The sequence below is a fragment of the Microcaecilia unicolor genome, chromosome 5 (assembly GCF_901765095.1).
Source record: "Microcaecilia unicolor chromosome 5, aMicUni1.1, whole genome shotgun sequence".
Lineage (NCBI taxonomy): Eukaryota > Metazoa > Chordata > Amphibia > Gymnophiona > Siphonopidae > Microcaecilia > Microcaecilia unicolor.
Window position 1 is genome coordinate 125597939 of NC_044035.1, and position 21727 is coordinate 125619665.

The window sequence follows — 21727 nt, forward strand, 5'->3', positions numbered from 1 at the left end:
TGAGACGTGCAGCAGAGTTCTGAACAGATTGAAGGGGGGATAGATGGCTAAGTGGGAGGCCGGTGAGAAGTAAGTTGCAGTAGTCCAGGCGAGAGGTAATGAGAGCGTGGATGAGAGTTCGGGTGGTGTGTTCAGAGAGGAAAGGGCGAATTTTGCTGATGTTAAAGAGGAAGAAGCAACAGGTCTTGGCTATCTGCTGGATATGCGCAGAGAAGGAGAACGAGGAGTCAAAGATGACTCCGAGGTTGCGGGCAGATGAGACGGGGAGGATGAGGGTGTTATCAACTGAGATAGAAAGTGGAGGAAGAGGAGAAGTGCAATTATCTGGGAGGGCTTTTTTTTTTTCCAGAAGTCAGCAGAATTTTACATTAATATCCAGAAAGCAGAAGGATGGATAAATATGTCCGGACATTTTTCTGAGTTTAAAACATCTATCTGCAGTTTTCTAATTCCTCTCCCTCTCCCTCCCCCTCCCCTTCCAACACCCACCCTGTGTGAGTGAGCCTATCCTGCCTCCTTCCATTGTAACCAACAACAAAGACTGTAGGTAAGATCCAGCCAATGGAAAGGCAGTGGGGGCAGAGGACTGAAAGGCAGCTCATAGTCAAGGAACTGAGGAGGTGATCAAGAGGAACATTTTGTGCTATAGAAGTAAAGTTTCTGCATGTGTTGGGGGGTGGGGTGGGAGAAAAATGACACCCCTCTCCCAAGTAATGCCCTAATACATTTCTATGGGAGAAGCAGTTCAAACAGCTGCAGCATATGTGCACTGATTCACTGTAACATGATGATTAAGAAATGTTACCTTTCAAACTGCCTCCTCTCATCTTTTCTTCTGATCACAGACACACAGAAAGCACACACACAAAAATGCAACCATGAACATACACATAACCAATACAGAAACACACATGCAAAGGCATACAAAAACTTGTACCCCCCCCCCCCCCCCCCACACACACACACATACACACAAACCAACCTCCCTCCCCCCCCCCCCCCATGCCTTTACATGAAGAGATGTTGGAATTCCATGAGATGTTCCGGATGCTCTACACACTTATCCTAGCTTTCAGCTCTTTATTTTAACCTCTCTAGTCCACACCTTATATTATTTGTATAAATATGGCAAATATTACTTATGAATTATTGTAAGAATAAGGGAGTCTTTTACAAAGGCGTGCTAAAAATCAGCTTGCGCTACACGCTGAGACATACATAGGAATATGATGGGTGTCTCAGCATTTAGCGTAAGCTGATTTCTAGCACAAGCTAAAAACACTAGCGTGGCTTTGTAAAAGACCCCCTAAATTTCATATTTATTTTTTCTAGACCTTGAAGATCTTAAATCACAATTCAGGGCTTTGGGAGGACAGATGCAAACTCTTCAAGACAAACTTGAAAAGCAGCAAAAAAGTATGGTAATTTTATATCTTTGTTTTTCTAGTATATTTTGACATTTAAATGATGTTCAAAAGTAAGCGCTACATTTATACTATAATAAAACAGCTAATAATAGCTTTCTACTCCATTAAAGGATTTTGTCTTCCACTCATACTTACTTTTCCCAATTATTCATGGTTTAATTACATAGATACCTGTAACTTATACTTGAATTGATTATCTGATGATTCAGTCATTCTTTTCTTTGAAAAAGTCAACACTTTTACTATTTTTTTCACCCAATTTCTGACAGTAAAATACCTGCAATTTATTTTATTTTATATGTATAAGTTTTGCAACAAAGGATAACAGTCTTGAGTGAAAATGAGCAAAGTTGGAGAAACAAAGGGGGTCCTTTTACTAAGCAGTAGAAAGTGGTCTTAGCACACCCTTTTGCAGATTTTTTCCATGCTCTTAAGGCCATTTTTACCTCAAATGTAAAATGGCAGATATTCTAATTTTTGCTTTAATGGTCATGCGCTACTGTCACCATTAGCATGCGGCCATTAAAAAAAATTCTCATTTTGGTCATCCACTCTATGCTTTAATCCTTGTATTTGTTGAGATACATGCTGGGGATCCAAGTGTTTCTAGAGGACACTTGGATATTGGGACCTAAGATATGCAGTAACCATTTAAATGCCATGTTCTCTTCCATCTGCAGGGGCTGGTCATCTAAGGCAATCATTTCCCTTATACACCATGTCACTACCTTTCATGCTGCCTGTTGCTTGCCCTGTGACAGTGATGGCAAGAATTACCCTATTTTTTCCATGGTGACTTGTTTACATAGCTGTCAGATTTCTTGCCTGTCACCTCATGGGAGGAAGAGATTGGATGCTCAGCTTGAGAAATGGATTGTTCTTTTTGGAGCTTTCCTCATGCTCCTATTTCAGTGCATGAAGAAATCCCAAATCTAGTTTCAGTGACTTCCCTTAAACATTATTGGAAAAGGGTTTTTTAGGGTTTTTTTTTCCTTTTTTGCAAATGATGCACCATAACACAGTTTGATATATGGCCTGTTAGCATTTCTTTCAACAGTATAACAAATGCAAAGAGGCACCTCAGATCCGCACCAGAAATAGAAGAAACAAAAAGCAGGTCCAAAAAAACCAAAATTCATGGCTAACACCTGTCTGGCAGTTTGCATGGCGCTGACTCTGCAGGACGTTCCTATTATAAGAGGAGATGCTCTTTCGGATATGAAATCATCATTGAATGACAAGTGTGAATTTTGAATATAACAGTACTGTCAGTGACAGATTTTACACTTCTTCATAGAGTGTTTTATGCCCCTGAAGCAGACCATGTGAGGGCGAAATGTGAACCACGTCAGGTGACATTTTAAGACAGAATTTTGTTTCATTGGACCTGTTTTTTGTTTCTTCCAACAGTATATAGAGACCGGCTAATATTCAAAACAAGTACTTAAATTCTGCACGATCTCAGCAATTCTCAGTGGATTGCAACTAAAAAATACAAAATAAAATTTAATATATTTAATACAAAGCACCATCAACATACATAGAGGGGATTTTCGATATGACATCTAAGTCCAACTTTGCATATTTTGCTCAAAATGTCCAGAACCTGAATAACAAATATAGTAATTTTCAAAACAGCAAAATGTCTTTTTTTGAAAATGCCACTTTATTAGATGTTTTTGTGCTCTGTGCATTTTGGTCTATTAAAAAAAAAAGTCCAAGTGAAAAACACATAAATTCAAGCCATTGGGATATAGGAGGAACCAGCAGTCTTAGTAGACTGGCCACACAAACATCCCAGCAGAGCTAGGGGGCACTGCAGTGTACTTCACATAAAGGCTCCCAGGTGCACATCTCACCACTGCTCCCTTACATTGTATAGTGAGTCCTTCAAAACTACTACTACTTATCATTTCTATAGCACTACTAGACATATACAGCGCTGTACACTTTAACATGAAGAGACAGTCCCTGCTTGACAGAGCTTATAATCTAAATAGAACAGACAAACAGGACAAATAAGGGATAAGGGAATTACTAAGGTGGGAATGATAAAGCATGGGTACTGGACAAGTGAGTAAGGGTTAAGAGTTAAAAGCAGCATCAAAAAGGTGAGCTTTTAGCCTAGATTTGAAAATGGCCAGAGATGGAGCTTGACGTACTGGCTCAGGAAGTCTACTCCAGGCATATGGTGCAGCAAGATAAAAGGAACAAAGTCTGGAGTTAGCAGTGGAGGAGAAGGGTACAGATAAGAGAGATTTACCCAATGAACGGAGTTCCCGGGGAGGAGTGTAGGGAGAGATAAGAGTGGAGAGGTACTAAGGAGCTGCAGAGCGAATGCACTTGTAAGTCAATACGAAGAGTTTGAACTGTATGCGGAAACGGATAGGAAGCCAATGAAGTGACTTGAGAAGAGGGCTAATGTGAGCCTAGTGATACTGGCGGAATATAAGTCATGCAGCACAATTTTGAACATATTGAAGGGGAGAGAGATGGTTTAGTGGGAGACCTGTGAGAAGCAAGTTGCAGTAGTCTAAGCGAGAGGTGAAAAAAGTATGAATAAGGATTCTGGTAGTGTGCTCAGAAAAGAAAGGAAGGATTTTGGTGATATTATAGAGAAAGAAATGACAGGTTTTAGCAGTCTGCTGAATATGTGCAGAGAAGGAGAGAGAAGAGTCAAAGATGACCCCAAGGTTACGAGCTGATGAGACAGGAAGGATGAGAGTGTTATCCACAGAGATAGAGAATGGAGGGAGAGGAGAGGTTGGTTTAGGGGGAAAGATAAGAAGCTCAGTCTTGTTCATGTTTAGTTTTAGATGGCTGTGAGACATCCAGGCAGCAATGTCAAACAGGCAGGCTGACACTTTGGCCTGGATTCCTGCTGAAATTTATGGTGTGGAGAGGTAGATCTTGGAGTCATCAGCCTAAAGGTGATACTGAAAACCATGGGATGAGATCAGAGTACCAAGGGAAGAGGTATAGATGAAGAAAAGAAGAGGTCCCAGGCCAGATCCCTGAGGTACACCAACTCATAGTGTGATAGAAGTGGAGGAGGATCTACCAGAATATACACTAAAAGTACGATGGGAGAGATAAGAAGAAAACCAGGAAGAATAGAGCCCTGAAATCCAAGTGAGGACAGTGTATCAAGGAGCAGGCGGTGATCAACAGTGTCAAAAGCAGCAGATAGATTGAGAAGGATGAGGATATAAAAGAGACCTTTGAGGCTGGCCAGGAACAGGTCGTTGGAGACCTGTGCTGTTTCAGTTGAATGAAGATGGAGAAAGCCAGATTGAAGTTGATCAAGAATATCTTGAGATGAAAAAGTCAAGACAATGGCAATGAACAGCGTGTTCAAGAATCTTGCCTAGGAAAGGGAGGAGAGAGATAGGGCAATAGTTGGAAGGACAGGTAGGGTCCAATGAAGGTTTTTTTGAGGAGTTGTATGACTACGGCATGTTTGAAGGCATCAGGAACAGTCACAGTGGAAAGTGAAAGATTGAGGATATGACAGATAAAAGGGATATGACAGTAGATGGGTGGGAATAGGATCAGAGGAACAGGTAGTTTCGAGGACGAAAGAAAATGTGCAGTTTCCTCTTCAGTGATTTCAGAAAAGGAGGCAGGGGTTGATGGAGGGTTGAGAGAATGGACTAAGGGAAGGAGAAATGGAGGTGACTTCTTGAGAACTCGTTTAATCTTGTGAACCTTATCATGAAAGTGAAGGGGGAATTGGAGGTGATGGAACTTTGAAGAGAGAGTTTAGTGTGGCAAAGAGATGTCGAGGGTTTGAGCCAAGAGAATTTGTCAACTGGATGTAGTAGTCCCGTTTGGCAAGTGAAAGAGCAGACTGGAATGAGGTCAGCAGTAATTTGAAATGTATGAAGTCAGCATGGGCACAGGATTTCAGCCAAACGCATTCGGCAGAGCGGGCACAGGAATGTAGGTAGTGGATTCTAGAGGTCAGCCAGGGCTGGGGTTTGGTACGCCTTACAGAACGGGGAATGGGAGAAGCAAGAGTATCCAGAGCAGAGGAGAGAGTAGTATTATAGGAAGAGACAGCCTCATTGACAGACTTGGATAACATAGTGGTTGAGAAGAGATTTGAAACACTGGATGACAGACTAGAAGGGTCAATAGGCTGATGATTCCTAAATGTATTGGTTAAGATTAGACAGGACTGGGGGAGAGGGTGTTTAAGTGTGAAAGTTATCAGATGATGGTCAGAGAGGGGAAGAGCTGAGGCGTAGAAATTGGAGAGTGAGCAGTTGGAGAAGATAAAATCAAGACAGTGGCAATTCAGGTGAGTAGGGATAGTGAAGCACAGTTGGAGATTGAAAGAGGATGTTAAAGCGAGAAACTGAGAAGCATAAGAGTAAGAGGGATGATCAGCATGAATGTTAAAATCCCCAAGAGTGAGGGAAGAAGATGAAGGTTCAAGAAAGAAGGAAAGCCAGGAGTCAAAGTTGGTGAGAAAGAAAGGGACCTACTGTACCCAACTTGACACCACTACAATAGCCTTTATGGCTGCATGTGTCACCTATATGTGGGTGCAGTAGGTTTCTGGTGGGTTTTGAAGGCCTCACACTTTCCACCACAATTAGAGTGGGATATTGTCCTGGGTTTCCTTCTCCACAGTGCACTGCACTGACCACTAGGTTACTCCAGGGACCTGCTTGCTGCTCTTATAGGATTGGCCATAGCATCTGAGCCTGTATAGAGGCTAGTATGTACTGTTTCTTTCACATTGTAGAGGGGTGGGAGGGTGTCAGTGACCACTAGGGGAGTAAGGGGGGGTGTCATTCTTTTATTCCTTCAGTGGTCATCTGGTTATTTAAGGCACTTTTTGTGGCTTAGTTGTTATTAAAACAGGTCTAGCTCAAAACTTCTTAGTCTTAGTCCTGGACTTTTTCATTTTGTTCCAATAGGGCTGAAAGACATCTAAATTTTAGGAATGCCCAAATCCTACCCTTAAACATACCCCTGACATACCCCCTTGATATTTGGATACACTGCAGATGAACAGCATAGAAAACCGTCTGGAAATGGGTTTTGAAAATACTTATTTGGAAGTTTTGGTGAGAAAAACGTACATCTGCCAGTTTATGCCACTTTGTAAACATTTTTCTCTTTCAAAAATGAGTCCCATAGAGTACTACAAATACTCACAAAATCCATACATAAAATAACCCCCAACTATAGATATCATCTTCTCCTACCCCAATAATACAGAACTCTATGATCCGTAGATCACAATTAGAATACGCCACATGACTCAACAAGTATTTGTCCTCTCTTAAACCCAACAAAATTGGGATTCTATTCCCATAACATCAATGTTAGTCTCCACCAAATGCTAAAATGAACAGAAATGTCTTCAACTGTTTTTTAAGAGCTCAAAACTCAATTTTTCTTAACAGAAGAGGTAAAGAATTCTAGAGCTGCAGTCCGACTATTGTAAATATGACTGAGTGATATTTAAATGCTGGACTATTAAGAATAGTGCACACTACATGAGTAATAATGTACATCAATGATTCCCAAACCTGTCCTGGGGGGAACTCCAGTGAGTCAGGTTTTCATGAGATCAATTTGCATACACTGCCTCCTTGGTAAACAAATCTATCTCCTGCATACTCATTGTGGATATCCTGAAAACCTGACTGGCTGGGGTTGCTCCAGGTCAGGTTTGAGAACCCTTGGTATACACTATTGACAACACAGGAAAACTCCTGACATTTTAGGAGATTTCCTGACATTGTAGGTTAAAAATGACACAAAACGACATGGAAAATAGTATTAACATTGGTGCTTTTTGTTCTCCTTGATTAACATTTCCCATGTCATTTCAATTTACTGTAGGTCCATTTTCTGCAATGTGGCCTATTTAATAATAACATGCATTAATGGTGTTAATGTGTGCTAATGTACTTTAGTTAACCTAGCTCTGAATGAAATACTCTACCCTACTAAAATCGAGTGTGGCAATTCTGTAAGCTAGCACTTAGGCACATCAAAGGCACTATTAATTGAAAGGCACCTATGTACACTAGGCACTATTCTATAAGGCAACACCTAAAATGTCATAGGGGCCCTTTTACCCGTAACCTACTACTACTACTATTTAACATTTCTAGAGCGCTACAAAGTGTACGCAGCGCTGTACAAACACAGAAGAAAGACAGTCCCTGCTCAAAGAGCTTACAATCTAATAGACAAAAAGTAAAGCATTTAAATTTAAAATATTTAAGCAGTCAAGCACAAGAGAACAGTCACAGAAGGACAGAAGATGTTGAAGGGTGGTCAGTGTGATTAGGTGTAACTCTGGTTGGAGTAGTGGGAGAAGGTGATAGAAGAATAGAAATGGGTGAGGTAAAGTAATGAGTGGGTTGATAGGGAGGTTATATAAGACATGTCACTCTAGGGGTGGGCGGGACTAAGTCTAAAGCAGGAGAAGGTATTCTCTGCAGCCTATCTGTGAGATGGAAAATGCTCTCTGAAGCTGCTGCTATAAGTTGTTAGTTTTCTCTCCCTGAAAGAGATCCAAGCCACACCCACGAAGTTCAAACTGTCAGTGGGGAGGGTGAGGGGAGGAAATGGCAGTGCTTGATGAAAAAGAGAGCTCAGTTTGATAGGAGATATACTATAGGATGTCATTCTGAGGCCAGGCTAAGTCTAAAGCAGGAGAAGGTATTCTCTGCAGCCTATCTGTGAGATGGAAAATGCTCTCCGCTCTCAAGACAAATCCCTCCTTTCAGTACCCTTCTCCACCACTGCCAACTCCAGGCTCCGCCCTTTCTCCCTCGCCTCACCCCATGCTTGGAACAAACTCCCTGAGCCCATACGCCAGGCCCCTCCCTGCCCATCTTCAAATCATTGCTCAAAGCCCACCTCTTCAATGTCGCCTTCGGCACCTAACCACTATACCTCTACTCAGGAAATCTAGACTGCCCCAACTTGACATTTCGTCCTTTAGATTGTAAGCTCCTTTGAGCAGGGACCGTCCTTCTTTTTTAATTTGTACAGCGCTGCGTAACCCTAGTAGCACTCTAGAAATGCTAAGTATTAGTAGTAGTAGTAGTTTACAAAGCGGCGGTAATCCCAACGCGGGCTTACCACACATTAATCTGGAGCTACCGTCGGTCCAACATGGGTGCGGGCGGTAGTTCCAGCCCCAGCGAATGCTATTTCCTGTGCTAGGGAAAATCACTCTATATTTTTTAGCACAGCGCTAACCAGGTGGTAATCGGGCAGTGCCGTGCCTACCCGGTTACCTCTGGGTTAGTGCGGGACCCTTACCACCACCTCAATAGGTGGCGGTAAGTGCTCCCCTCCACATAACAATGTGGTAAGAGCAATCTTATCACATGACCATGGCTATTTTCAGCCTTTTTACCTGCAGCTTGGTAAAGGGACCCCATAGTGCCTAACTGCAAGGGGGCATACACATGGAAGAGTCTCCTAGATACGAATGTATGGGTCAATATTCAAAGTGATTTCACCAGTCAGAAATGGTTCCTGGCTGGTTAAATCACCTGTTCGGGACTAACCGCTAATTTTCAACAGTACTTAACTGCTGAAAATAACTAGTTAGTGCCAAGATGAGAACCAGCTATTTAGGAGGCATTCTGGGGGCAGAGTTGGTACTTTTTACCAGTTAAGTGCCAATATTCATCGCTTAACCATCCAGGTTAACCACATAAATAGGATCGCATAAAAGTCAGTCCTATCTTTATGTGGTAACCCATAGAGGGGCATAATCGAAAGTGGGTGCCCATCTCCATGGGCGGCCATGCGAAGGGGCGGGACAAACCGTATTTTCGAAAAAAGATGGTGCTCATCTTTTTTTCGATAATACAGGTTGTGCGGGGCAAATGCCTAGGATTTGTTCGTTTTTGAGCTGGGAGCCATTGGTTTTCAGCGATAATAGAAACCGAAGGCGCCCAGCTCAAAAACGAACAAATCCAAGGCATTGGGTCGTGGGAGGGGCCAGGATTCATAGTGCACTGGTCCCCCTCACATGCTAGGACACCAACTGGGCACCCTAGGGGGCACTTTTACAAATTAAAAAAAAAATTAAAATAGCTCCCAGGTGCATAGCACCCTTCCCTTGTGTCATGAGCCCCCCCAAATCACCCCCAAAACCCACTGCCCACAAGTCTACACCATTACCATAGCCCTTAGGCATACAGGGGGGCACCTACATGTGGGTACAGTGGGTTTGGGGGGGGTTTCGAGGGCTCAACATTAACCAGCACAAGTGGAACAGGTAGGGGGGAATGGGCCTGGGTCCACCTGCCTGACGTCCACTGCACCCACTAACAACTGCTCCAAGGGACCTGCATACTGCTGTCAGGGAGCTGGGTATGACATTTGAGGCTCGCATACAGGCTATCAAAAAAAGTTTTTAAAGTTCATTTTTTGTGGTGGGAGGGGGTTAGTGACCACTGGGGGAGTCAGGGGAGGTCATCCCCAATTCCCTCCGATGGTCATCTGGCCAGTTGGGGCACTTTTGTGGGACTTGGGTCGTGAAAAAAAGGATCCAGCAAAAGCGACCCAAATTCTCGCTTCTGCCGAAGGCGCCCATCTCTCCTCGCACGCCCCAGTCCCGCCTTCACCACACTTCCGACACACCCCCGTCAACTTTGTTCGTTCCCGCGATGGAGTGCAGTTGAAGACGCCCAAAATCGGCTTTCAATTATACCGATGTGGGCGCCTTTGTGAGATGGGCACCCATCTTCCGATTTAGGTTGAAATATGGGCGCCCATCACTTTCGAAAATAAGGCTGATAGCTAAGCGCTGCATATCACTTGGTGCATTTAGGTATACCACATTACGTCTGTCATTGATGCCGACATACACTAATATTCTATAACAGGCACATGGCATTGGGGTACTTAAACTGAGGTACCAATTTATAGAATTGCCCTGAAGTTCAGTATAACTTAAAAGTTTCTTTCTGGAGTTGTAGAGGGAGCATACTGCTGAAGCTGCTACCATTGGTGAATGTCTGATGGGCTAGTCAAAAGCTAGGAGTTTGAGAAATGTCATTAAATGCCAAAAGATTCTATAGCAGGAAGGAAAGATTGGGAACCACTGCTCAGAACTATACATTTGGCATTGTCAAATTTTTCTATTCAAAAATGTTCTGTTCTATTTTAGTTTTGCTTTTCCTTGGGGGCAAGAAGATTGGTGGAAAGATGTTTGTCACTAATGGTAAGGAAGAGAATTTTGAAACTGCTAGGGAAAAATGTGCAGAGGCAGGAGGCCTGCTGGCTGCTCCAAGAAATGAAGCAGAGAACACCGCTATCCAAGATCTACTGCAGAGGGATATAAGCCAGGCCTTTCTAGGAATATCAGATGAACATGTTGAAGGCTTGTTTAAATATGTAACTGGAGAACAAATATCATACAGCAACTGGAATCTGGGAGAACCAAATAATAATAAAGATGATGAAGACTGTGTAGAAGTTCTGAACGATGGAAAATGGAATGATATACCTTGCTCATTAGCACGACTGGTTATATGTGAATTTTGATCTGCAGGTTTTATGTTCCTAATAGAACAGAATTGCTACTGGTAGCCACACATGACAGTTATTCCCTCTGAGAAGGTCAGAAAGTGTGACATCCTAACCTAAATCAATGCTGTGACTGTTGCTCCTCAAGAGCTATGTAAGAACTATTGTCTTTCTCAATACTTATTTTTATAGAAACTATGGTGCCAGTACTCAGATACAGAGCCATCCAAGGTAGAAGGGAATTAACTGCTTGGGGCTTCACGTTGTGGAAGACTCCTTGCATCCAGAGCTCGTGCAAGGGCTTCTGGTGCCATCCCTTGCAATGTATAAATTGGCACCTTCTTCCCTCATTAATGTTAATGGTAGGTCACACACATACCTTTTCCCGAAACTCCTTTACCAACTCTCAGTTTGTTCACATTTAATTTAAAAAGAGGTTTTACAAAAGGTTACAACTACATAGCTTTTTGTGCTTTCATGTTTACAAAATTAATTCAGTGATATCTAACTATGCACATATATCATTCTCAGTTATCAGAAATAGTCTTAGAATGATGCTTATGACATCATGCTCCTCTCACAAAAGCATATCCATCTACATACTTCCCACACCCATGCTGGACACACTCTTTCCCACAGACACACTCCCTCCTCACACACCCAGCAAATATCCCCACAAACCTTACACACCTCTCTAACACATTTGTCAAACCCACATGCATAAATACCACACATATATGCATAAATACCTCACATACCACCGCAACATACACTGACTAACTCTACATCCATCAAAACCAGTGGCCTTCGCTAATTTTTTAGTCAGGGCTCCTTTGAGACCAAACGGCTGAAGGATAGCTGATAAAAATCGTTGTACATGAGGTCATGACACCAACCAATGCATGCCGACATCCATCTCCACCAGAACACTGGCCTCAGGCACACATACAGAACACAGATAGCCCCTCTTAAAATACAGGAAAAGTGACCACAAACTAAAAGTACTAATGTAGACAAAAATTAAACTACACCCAGTACAACGTCAGAGAAATAGAAAGAAAGGCATTTCCTCCTGTACAGTGCAACATGTAAATTCTCAAAACTGACATATTTCAAGCAATAAACTGAAAATAAAATCATTTTCTTATCCTTGTGGTCTGGTGATTGTATTTTTTTTCTAATCATCTTGTTCCCAGTCTTTAGTTTTCCTTCCTTCTGTCTGTACACTAAACTCTGTTGCCAGGGCTTCCTGTCCATTTGCTACTTTTTATCTTTGTTCTACACTGTGTGCCCTTATCCATCTTTGGCACTGATCTTTCATGTTCAGCTTTCTTCATTTGCCTGCCTCCATTTCAAACCTACTTGTATTTTTAACATTCAGCATGGACCCTAATCTCCCAAAGGCACTTTTATAAACTCCAATTTAAGCCTCCCATCTCCTAGACCTCCAATCAATGACCAATCTGCACCCACCCATAGCCCCTCCCCTCCCCTCCCCACCTACTTCTTCAGTCCCTGGTGGTCTAGTGGATACTAAGCAGAAACAGTCCCCAGTCAGTCTTACTCCATGTGTCTCTAGGTTCAAAATGGCACCACTTGACCCCTAGCAGTAGTTTCACCATACTACCACTAGGGGTCAATCTATCATGTAAGAGCACTAAAGGTGCCTTTGGTGTGGTGGAGGCCTATGAAAAGGTTACCTTCAGCGGAAGAGTCTTTGATGTGGGGGAGAAGAAGAGGAAGGGGTATGCACTGAATGTTAATAATGCTCCATCCCCTTTACGATGGCACCCTGCAGCATCCAGCCATGTATTCGCAGAATGATGTTCCCAGACTGGAAAATAATGCCAGCTAAAGCTACAACTGAATCTATCTTGAATTGCAAGTGAGACTGAGTATTTAATTTGCAATGCTTAAGCCAGAGATATATCCTTCTAGAAGTGTAGGAGTATGCTGCATCTGCCACTGTATAAAATGTTTGAAGGATCAACCATTTGCTGTAAGAATTCCTGAGGTTTTAAATCTTATAAATATTCCTCAGCTGTAAATTAACCCATCTTTAGAGGAGTCACCATTATGATCTATATCTTGATCTACTGTACTTAGAATGTGGTTTATCAACAATAGCAAAAGACTGTACGTTTCCATAAGTATATGCCAAATCTATGTTTGAAGATAGTTATTAATACCTTCTTTAGAGGGGACTGCTCAGCTTTGCACAGTAGGTGATTCTGTGGGGCTAATAAAGATTTCTTCTCCTCTAACAGTGGACAGACATTTAGGGGATATAAACACCAAAACATAGTAACATAGTAGATGACGGCAGAAAAAGACCTGCACGGTCCATCTAGTCTGCCCAACAAGATAAACTCATATGTGCTACTTCTTGTGTATACCTTACCTTGATTTTGTATCTGCCATTTTCAGGACACAGACCGTAGAAGTCTTGCCCAGAACTAGCCCCACCACCCAAACACCAGCCCCGCCTCCCAATCTCGGCTAAGCCTCTGAGGATCCATTCCTTCTGCACAGGATTCCTTTACGTTTATCCCACGCATGCTTGAATTCTGTTACCGTTCTCATCTCCACCACCTCCCGCGGGAGGGCATTCCAAGTATCTACCACTCTGTCCATGAAAAAATACTTCCTGACATTTTTCTTGAGTCTGCCCCCCTTCACTCTCATATCATGTCCTCTCGTTCTACTGCCCTCCCATCTCCGGAAAAGGTTCATTTGCAGATTAATACCTTTCAAATATTTGAACGTCTGTATCATATCACCCCTGTTTCTCCTTTCCTCCAGGGTATACATGTTCAGGTCCGCAAGTCTCTCCTCATACGTCTTGTAACGCAAATCCCATACCATTCTCGTAGCTTTTCTTTGCACCGCTTCCATTTTTTTTACATCCTTAGCAAGGTACGGCCTCCAGAACTGAACACAATACTCCAGGTGGGGCCTCACCAACGACATACCGGGACATCAACACCTCTTTTCTTCTGCTGGTCACACCTGTCTGTATACAGCCTAGCAACCTTCTGGCTATGGCCACCGCCTTGTCACACTGTTTCGTCGCCTTCAGATCCTCAGATACTATCACCCCAAGATCCCTCTCCCCGTCCGTAACTATCAGACTCTCCCCGCCTAACACATACTTCTCCCGTGGATTTCTACTCCCTAAGTGCATCACTTTGCATTTCTTCGCATTGAATTTTAATTGCCAAACGTTAGACCATTCTTCTAGTTTCCGCAGATCCTTTTTCATGTTTTCCACTCCCTCCCCGGTGTCCACTCTGTTACAAATCTTAGTATCGTCCGCAAAAAGGCAAACTTTACCTTCTAACCCTTCGGCAATGTCACTCACAAATATATTGAACAGAATCTGTCCCAGCACCGATCCCTGAGGCACTCCACTACTCACCTTCCCCTCCTCCGAGCGAATTCGATTCACCACCACCCTCTGGTTTCTGTTCGTCAACCAGTTCCTAATCCAGTTCACCACTTCAGGTCCTATCTTCAGCCTGTCCAGTTTATTCAAGAGCCTCCTGTGGAAAACCGTGTCAAAAGCTTTGCTGAAATCTAAGTAGATTACGTCCATAGCACGTCCTTGATTCAATTCTCCATTCACCCAGTCAAAGAATTCAATGAGATTCGTTTGACACGATTTCCCTTTGGTAAAACCATGTTGTTTCGGATCTTGCAACTTATTGGCTTCCAGGAAATTCACTATCCTGTCCTTTAGCATCGCTTCCATTACTTTTCCAATAACCGAAGTGAGGCAAAAGAATTCTGTAGGGGCAACACTTGTGAGGTGGGATGCTTCTATGTCACATAACGAAGCCTGCCTGAGCCTACTGTGAACCATCTATTCTTAGGTGGTATTAACCTTTGAGGCAGTGGTGAGAATTTGGTATGATTCTGTGCAGTATGATTTTGTGCAGTCCTAGAAGTTGCTTTAAGTGCATTCAATTCCTGCTTTACTTTGCTGAGCTCCTGTTTTAAACTAGCAAGCTAAAGACAGATAGGACAAGCTTTAAGTCTCCAGATGCTTGGCCTTGAAACTAAAAGTAGCACTCTTGTATTTAGAGAGGTATATTTATTTATTTATTTATTTATTGCATTTGTAGCCCACATTTTCCCACCTCTTTGCAGGCTCAATGTGGCTTACAATACATCATGAATGGTGGAAATATATAAGAGAATATACATTTAGTATTACATAAGGATGTTGGGTTGCATGATAATGATGAAACATGATAGTAGTGTAGCAATCAATATTATAAGACAATTCTTGATTTATGTGTAGGAGTTCACATTTGTTGATCTTTGTGGTATGCCTTGTTGAAGAGATGGGTGGTCTTCAGTAGTTTGCAGAAGTTAGTTAATTCATACGTCTTATATAATAAGATGTTCCCTTTTTCTACGGATCCAAATCCAAAGCTCTAACATACTGACAGAACTGACACAGGGCCCAAGTATTATAAAAATAGATAGCATATTTATTTACATAGCAGCAGGAATAATAATATAAATGCAAGAATAATGAAAAAGATGTTCTTATCAAACACTAGTTCAGAGCAAATGCATATTAATCCCTAAAGTAGGCTACTACTACAGCCTCTATCTTAACCCCTAAGCAATAACATGGTAGTTATACAACCTAATTTAGATAGGACACCAGTTGATCAGTAGTAGGCAGACATTCTCCGATGAATCAGCAGAGCAGTGCAGGATGAGAGACTGGCATAGAACCTGAATGATGACAGTTCAGGTTAGATGGAAAACAGCCCTTTGTTTAGTTTGCAGCATCTCTTTGTATGGTTTCTGGTGGAAGCCGAGATCCTTGAAGCTGACAGACTCCGTACTGTCCATCACATCAATCTTGTTTGTCTCAGATGTTATGATTTGAGGATCCACAACATTGTCCTATCTGTATCATTCTGGAGGGTTAGCTGGACCAAGGAACATGATTTCAATAAACAATACACAGATGTTGTCACAGCTGCCTGGCCATTGCATCAGTCCAGATGGCAGGGGCATTCCTGCAGACCTTGGCAAAACCTTACTGAGCCATGCTGATCTGGCTCACTGTCTATAGACTGAAGGACTTTATGCTTTTGCAAGAAAGTTTTAACCAGCTAGAGTTTGAATTGCAGTACCAGGTAATATAACACTATACAGTTGTGTTATATAGTGATTTGTAGTGTTATGTATGGAGTGTTATTTTTACATTTCACCCCCAAAGGTTTAATGCAATATCTGTTTGACGACGACTGTTATGAAACTATCAGAACCCAGGTCTGAGTTTTAAAAATTCATATGTTATGAATAAAAGAGATGAGCAAGCAAATATGATATGCAGGCCTTGGGGGGCTGGAGGGAGGGAGGCAAGGTTCAACAGCAGGCAGCCCCTACCACTGGGTGGCCCTGGACATTTTTGCCAGGCTTATTCAATGGTAGACACGCCCCTGAGCAGCAGAATGCATATGTCTTTCTAATGACTCAAAAGAGCAAATAAAAAAACAGAAATATTCAAACTGGCTTGCTCATAATGGGTTGAAGGTAAATTATTAGAAAACACAGATTCTAGTGGTGACAACAGTAACTTCCATTGCAGATCCTAACTGTCGATGACGCTTGCTTGGAAAACAAGTCTGGAATGTTAGGAGTGATTTTAGACTCTAAGATTTCATTCAAGTCTTATGCAAAGCAGATAATGAAGAACACAGTTTAAATTGAGATTATTATGGCATTTGCACAGTTTTGTATCAGCTGGTGCTCTCTGCACTTGAATATTGCAATGTGTTGCTTGTTGGATGGCCTACAGATAGTATAGAATGTAGATGTGGTTAATTAAAAAATGCTATATAGAGAACATATTATTTCTCTTCTTTGACTGCCTTAGTGTACATGCAAAATTTAAGATCTTGATGCTGTTATTCAGGCAATTAAACTTGCTAGACCACTCTTACATACCCTCATACCTCTCATACCTTGTGTTCTCAACTGCAGGCGTTACTAGCGATCTCCTCTCTGTGTTATGCAATGAGTATTGATACTGCTAGTAATCTTATTCATTTTCTGGGTCCACAGTTGTGGAATTCATTATCTGTTGAACTTTGGAGGAGAAAAACTTACAGAATGTTATCATTGTTAGTATCTGTTATTATCAAATGCAATGGAGAGGGTCAAAGTACACAGCACAAATATTCCAAAAAGAAGCACAAAGGGCCTCTCATGAATGGAACAAGTACCCTTTATTGATGACCCAACATGGGCCGTGTTCGGCATATACTAATACCTGCCTCAGGGGTCAGTTCAATCAAGCACCACTTAATATTTGTGTGGTTTCTTGCAATACAGTAACTCGCAGTGCTTTTTGTGCCTGTACACACCGGTATGTTCTGAGGCCGGCTCACCTGCCCGCCTTCAGCTCCCTGACTTTCTGTTCGTGCTCCCTGCTTTGAAATCTTCTATTTACCCGAAGTCGCAGCGGTGAACCGGCAGTGAAAGCAACAGGCAGGCAGGCTCACCTCCTCGTCACTTTTCTTCCCTCTCAGCGTCCCACTCTCGCAGCAAGGAAATTACATCAGAGGAAGGTGGGCAGGTGAGCTGGCCCTCAGACAAAAGGGGCAAAGAAGAATCGCTGGGACATGGATAGGAGGGGTGGGCAGGGGAGGAGAGGAGAGTTGCTGACATGGATGGATGGAGGGGAGGCAGGAGAAATGCTGGACAGGGATGGAGGAGTGGAAGACAGGAAGGGATGCACATGGATGGAGGTGAGGGGAGAGAGGAGAAATGCTGGACATGGATTGGAGGGCAGGGCAGGGAAGAGAAATGTTGGAGGGAAGGAAAGACAGAAGAAGGAGATGCTGTCTTTCCTGCTGCAGAGGATTTCTGGCAGCTGCACTTTATCAGAAGGCAGATTTTTATGGTGATGAGTTACTGTATTGTGGAGCAACCACACAAATATTAAGTGGTACTTGATTGAACTGACCCTGAGGCAGGTGCTAGTGTACGCGAAACACGGCCCATGTCGGGTCAACAATAAGGGTACTTATTCCATTCTTGACAGCCCTTTGTGCTTCTTTTATATCTAGTAACTGTTATTAGAAATAATCTTTCAGATTTTTAAAGTATTATTTTTATTATATGCCACCTATAAGCCCAAAAGCTTCAAAGCAGTGTACATTCAGGTACAGTAGATCCCTGGAGGGCTCACAGGTTAGGGGACCTTTTTCAAAACACGTTAAATCTACATTTACAGTGTCTGCTGTGGATTTTACCAGCAGCACTGTGGGCGCATTCTCACTGTTTGATTGCACATTGTGCGTTAATGTTTCATTGGCATCAGTACTGCTAAGGGTTAATGCAGGACCACTTAGGAGATGGTAAGTGGCCCACATTAAGGGACCTTTTACCAAGCCACACTAAAAAGTGGTTGGCGCGGTGTTAGCATGTGGGATTTCCACGCGCAGCGGTCAGTTTTAGCACTGCAGTAAAATGGCTGCCTTGCCATATTTCTTTTTAATGACCATGTGCTAATTTCTGCTTTAGTGCATGGCCATTACCATAGGAGCCCTTACTGCCACCTATTTAGGAGGTGTAAGGGCCCCACGCTACTCCTGCGCTAATTGGGTAGCGCATGATAATGTGCTTTTGCTACCGGATTAGCACAGGCACGCCTACTCTCCGCCCATGGGTATGCTTCTCATGCTGCAAAAATAAAAAAAATATTTCCCAGTGTGGGACTAGCACACGCTAAGAGGGAAACTACCACGGGTCGCCTCAGCTCATCATGTGGTAGTGCCCTTTTTGCTGTGTGGTAGACCCACATTAGGCCTACCACACCTTAGTAAAAGGGCCCCTAACTCAGTGTTAGCCAGTTAGTGCACAGTACGTATAACATGCTAGCTAACCAATGCTTCCATGACCATACTCCACCCATGCCATGCCCCCTAAGGGAAAAAAAAACTGAAAAACACAGTCACAACCAGTTTAATGAAACAGGCAAACTACTGCACAACCGTGTAGTAGCCTCTTTCCCTTGCATTAACCACCCGTATTCCCTTTAGTAAAAGGGTCTCTAAGTTGTACCTGAGGTAATGGAATGTTGAGTGATGTGTCCAAGATCATCAGGAGCTGCAATGGGATTTGAACCAGGATCCTCTGGTTCTCAGTCAGCTGCTCTAAATATCAGATTATGTAGAGAAGATTAGTTAATGTATGTTGCTAGTTGAACTGTCTATGTTTTACAGGACCAGCTCAACCTATGGACCAGGTAAGGCACTGGCTCAGAGCACCAGTGATTAAAGGGCACCAAATCCTGGTCTGACATCTCTCCCTCTCTCTCTTCCTTCCCCATGCAGGTGAGGGGGATGAGAGGGAGAGATGTCAGACCAGGATTTGGAATTTTGGCACCCTTTATCACCAGCTGGGGTGGGGAGGGGTGGGGCTTGAGAGAGGTGAAGATATCAGATCACGGGTGGGGAGGAGGGCGCTGATGCAAAAGCTGGCACAGGGTGCCATAGTCCCTTGAACTAGCCCTGATGTTTTATTGGAAACACCTAAGATTTAAAAAACTTTTTAAACTAATAAACTTCTTTTCATATAAAAATGAAAGGCAAAATTATTGTTTATCATCCCTTAAACTTCAATCTATACTACACGAGCAAGAAAATGGGTCAGTGGCTTCTTGGTGTCACTCTTTCTCTTCTTCAAATTTCCTGCTGCCATTTCTAAGGAACCCTTCATCAGAGGAACACTATTACGTTGACTAAACTACAGTCAGCAAAAGAAAACCCACCATCTTTGAAGGAGATATAGCTAAAATGGAGTGACGTAGTTAGGACTGAATGGGCTCCAGGCAGAAAAATTAAGGTGGTCCCCCTAAAACCCAATTTCTCCAAAGGTAGTAGGGATGCAGTGAGGGGAGAGGTGGGAGGGAAAAGGGGGGAAATCCCTTCAGAGCTCCAGTAAACAACCCTGGAAATGCAAACACATTCTAGACCTATGTACAAAACCTGTCATAGTAATAGAAATAGAAACTGAAATACAAGGTATCACAGATGCGGACTTCCCAAAAATAAATTCAGAAAAAAATACATTTGTCTACCTTTGTTGTCTGAGCATTGCTCTGGTCCCAGTGTCTTCCTGCTTTTCTGTTTTGTCTTAACTCTTCCGGGTCTTATATATTTTAACAATTCATATCTCTCTACGTCCATTATCCATCTTGTTTCTGCATCACTTATCTGGCCTATCCAGCATCTCCCCTCTGTGTCCCTGTTCTTATTCTCCTTCTGTGTCCAGCAATGCCCCTCTGTGCCCCTGTCCCTATGCTCCCTCCATGCATAACTTCTCTGCTTTGTGTCCCTGTCCATCCATGTCCAGCTTCTCCCTTCTCCTCTTCCTTTCCTCCTGCACCCACCCTGCCCCAGGGCTAGTCTCTCACTCTCACTCTTTCAGTCTCTCACTCTCTCTCTCTCTCTCTCTCTCTCTCTCTCTCACACACACACACACACCCTCACACGCTCTCTCTCTCTCTCTCTCTCTCTCTCTCTCTCACACACACACACACACACACACACACACAGTCCTCCTCTCACACACAGTCTCTCCTCTCTCTTCCCCCCCCCCCCCCCAACTGTTTTCCATCTTGGGTTGCGGATCATCTGCCTTGCTGTTTTTTCAGAGGAAATGCCCTGGCAGGCCAGCCGCAGGCAGCCTGCTTACATCACTGCCTCTGAGGACTGATGTGGGGGGGGGGGGGTACAGGGTGATGTGGACCTATATGCACACGCAATAGGAAGGGAAAGAATGAACCTGATAATGGGGAGGGGGAATAGAGACAGAGAGGTGACATAGCAGGCTGAACAGCAGAGGGCAACAAAAGGCCCCTACTATTGGGTGACCTTGGGCATTTGCCAGGCTCACTTAATGGTAGCTGCACCCCTGACTACAATACATTTGAAAGCACTATCCATATTTGTTTTCTGATACAGTGCAATATTTGAAAAGATTTCTGAAGCCAAGAAACGTCACCAATTATATTCCACTTAAACGTAAGTAAATAACTTATTGTAAATGAAAGGCTAATAAATGATCATCATAACTTGAGTAATTAAATATTTCAGCACATTTCCTTTCCCTTCTTAGGTATAGAAACGTCATTAGTTACCATTGCTGCAATTTATTGAACATGTAAAGCAAGTTTTAAGAAGGCTGACAAGTTTCCCACAATGTAGTCATCACCGACATAAAGGCAGCCATTTCAACATAGATTACTAAATATCAGCTATGTTGAAATCATTAGTCACAAGTAAGTGCTTTTTGTAGAACACTACATCCTTTGAAAGTGCAATAGCAAAAGAATTCATCCTTCCACCATTATTCTTTTTCTTCTGGAATGAATAAAACTGAGAAATTTTTAGTGGACCTGCCTGTCTGTTCCTTTGTGGTCTAGTGAGAATGGGCAGAATCGATGCCCAGTTGCTCCTGCTCATGCCTCTTCAAAATGACTGCTGAAACAGTTTTGAGGTACTTCAGTAGTACCGTGAGGCTGTAGAGTTCACCTCAGCCATTTTTAAGAGGCAGCCACAACGGGCAGGACTGAGTGAGTATTGCTCCTGCCAGTTTCCTGATAGACCAGTAGGAATCAGGCAGGTAGGCCCGCTGCAATCCTGAGGTGGGGAGTATAGGGGAGGCATCTGGATGTGCTTCTTGGGGATAGAGGGATCTGGGGGAGTCTGGATAGCTAAAGGAAGGAAGGAGGATGTTATGTG

The 21727-nt window shown here is 43.0% G+C and overlaps 1 protein-coding gene across 1 annotated transcript in view; it reads left to right on the forward strand.

Annotated features, from left to right (window-relative positions):
* The window catches only part of LOC115470250 (mannose-binding protein-like), a 39403-nt gene extending 27396 nt beyond the window's left edge, over positions 1-12007 (forward strand). The window contains exons 4-5 of the mRNA XM_030203262.1: positions 1333-1416; positions 10591-12007. Coding sequence (XP_030059122.1) covers positions 1333-1416; positions 10591-10967 — 461 coding nt within the window. The 3' untranslated portion in view covers positions 10968-12007. The remainder of the gene's footprint in view (positions 1-1332; positions 1417-10590) is intronic.
* Positions 12008-21727: the final 9720 nt, after the last annotated feature.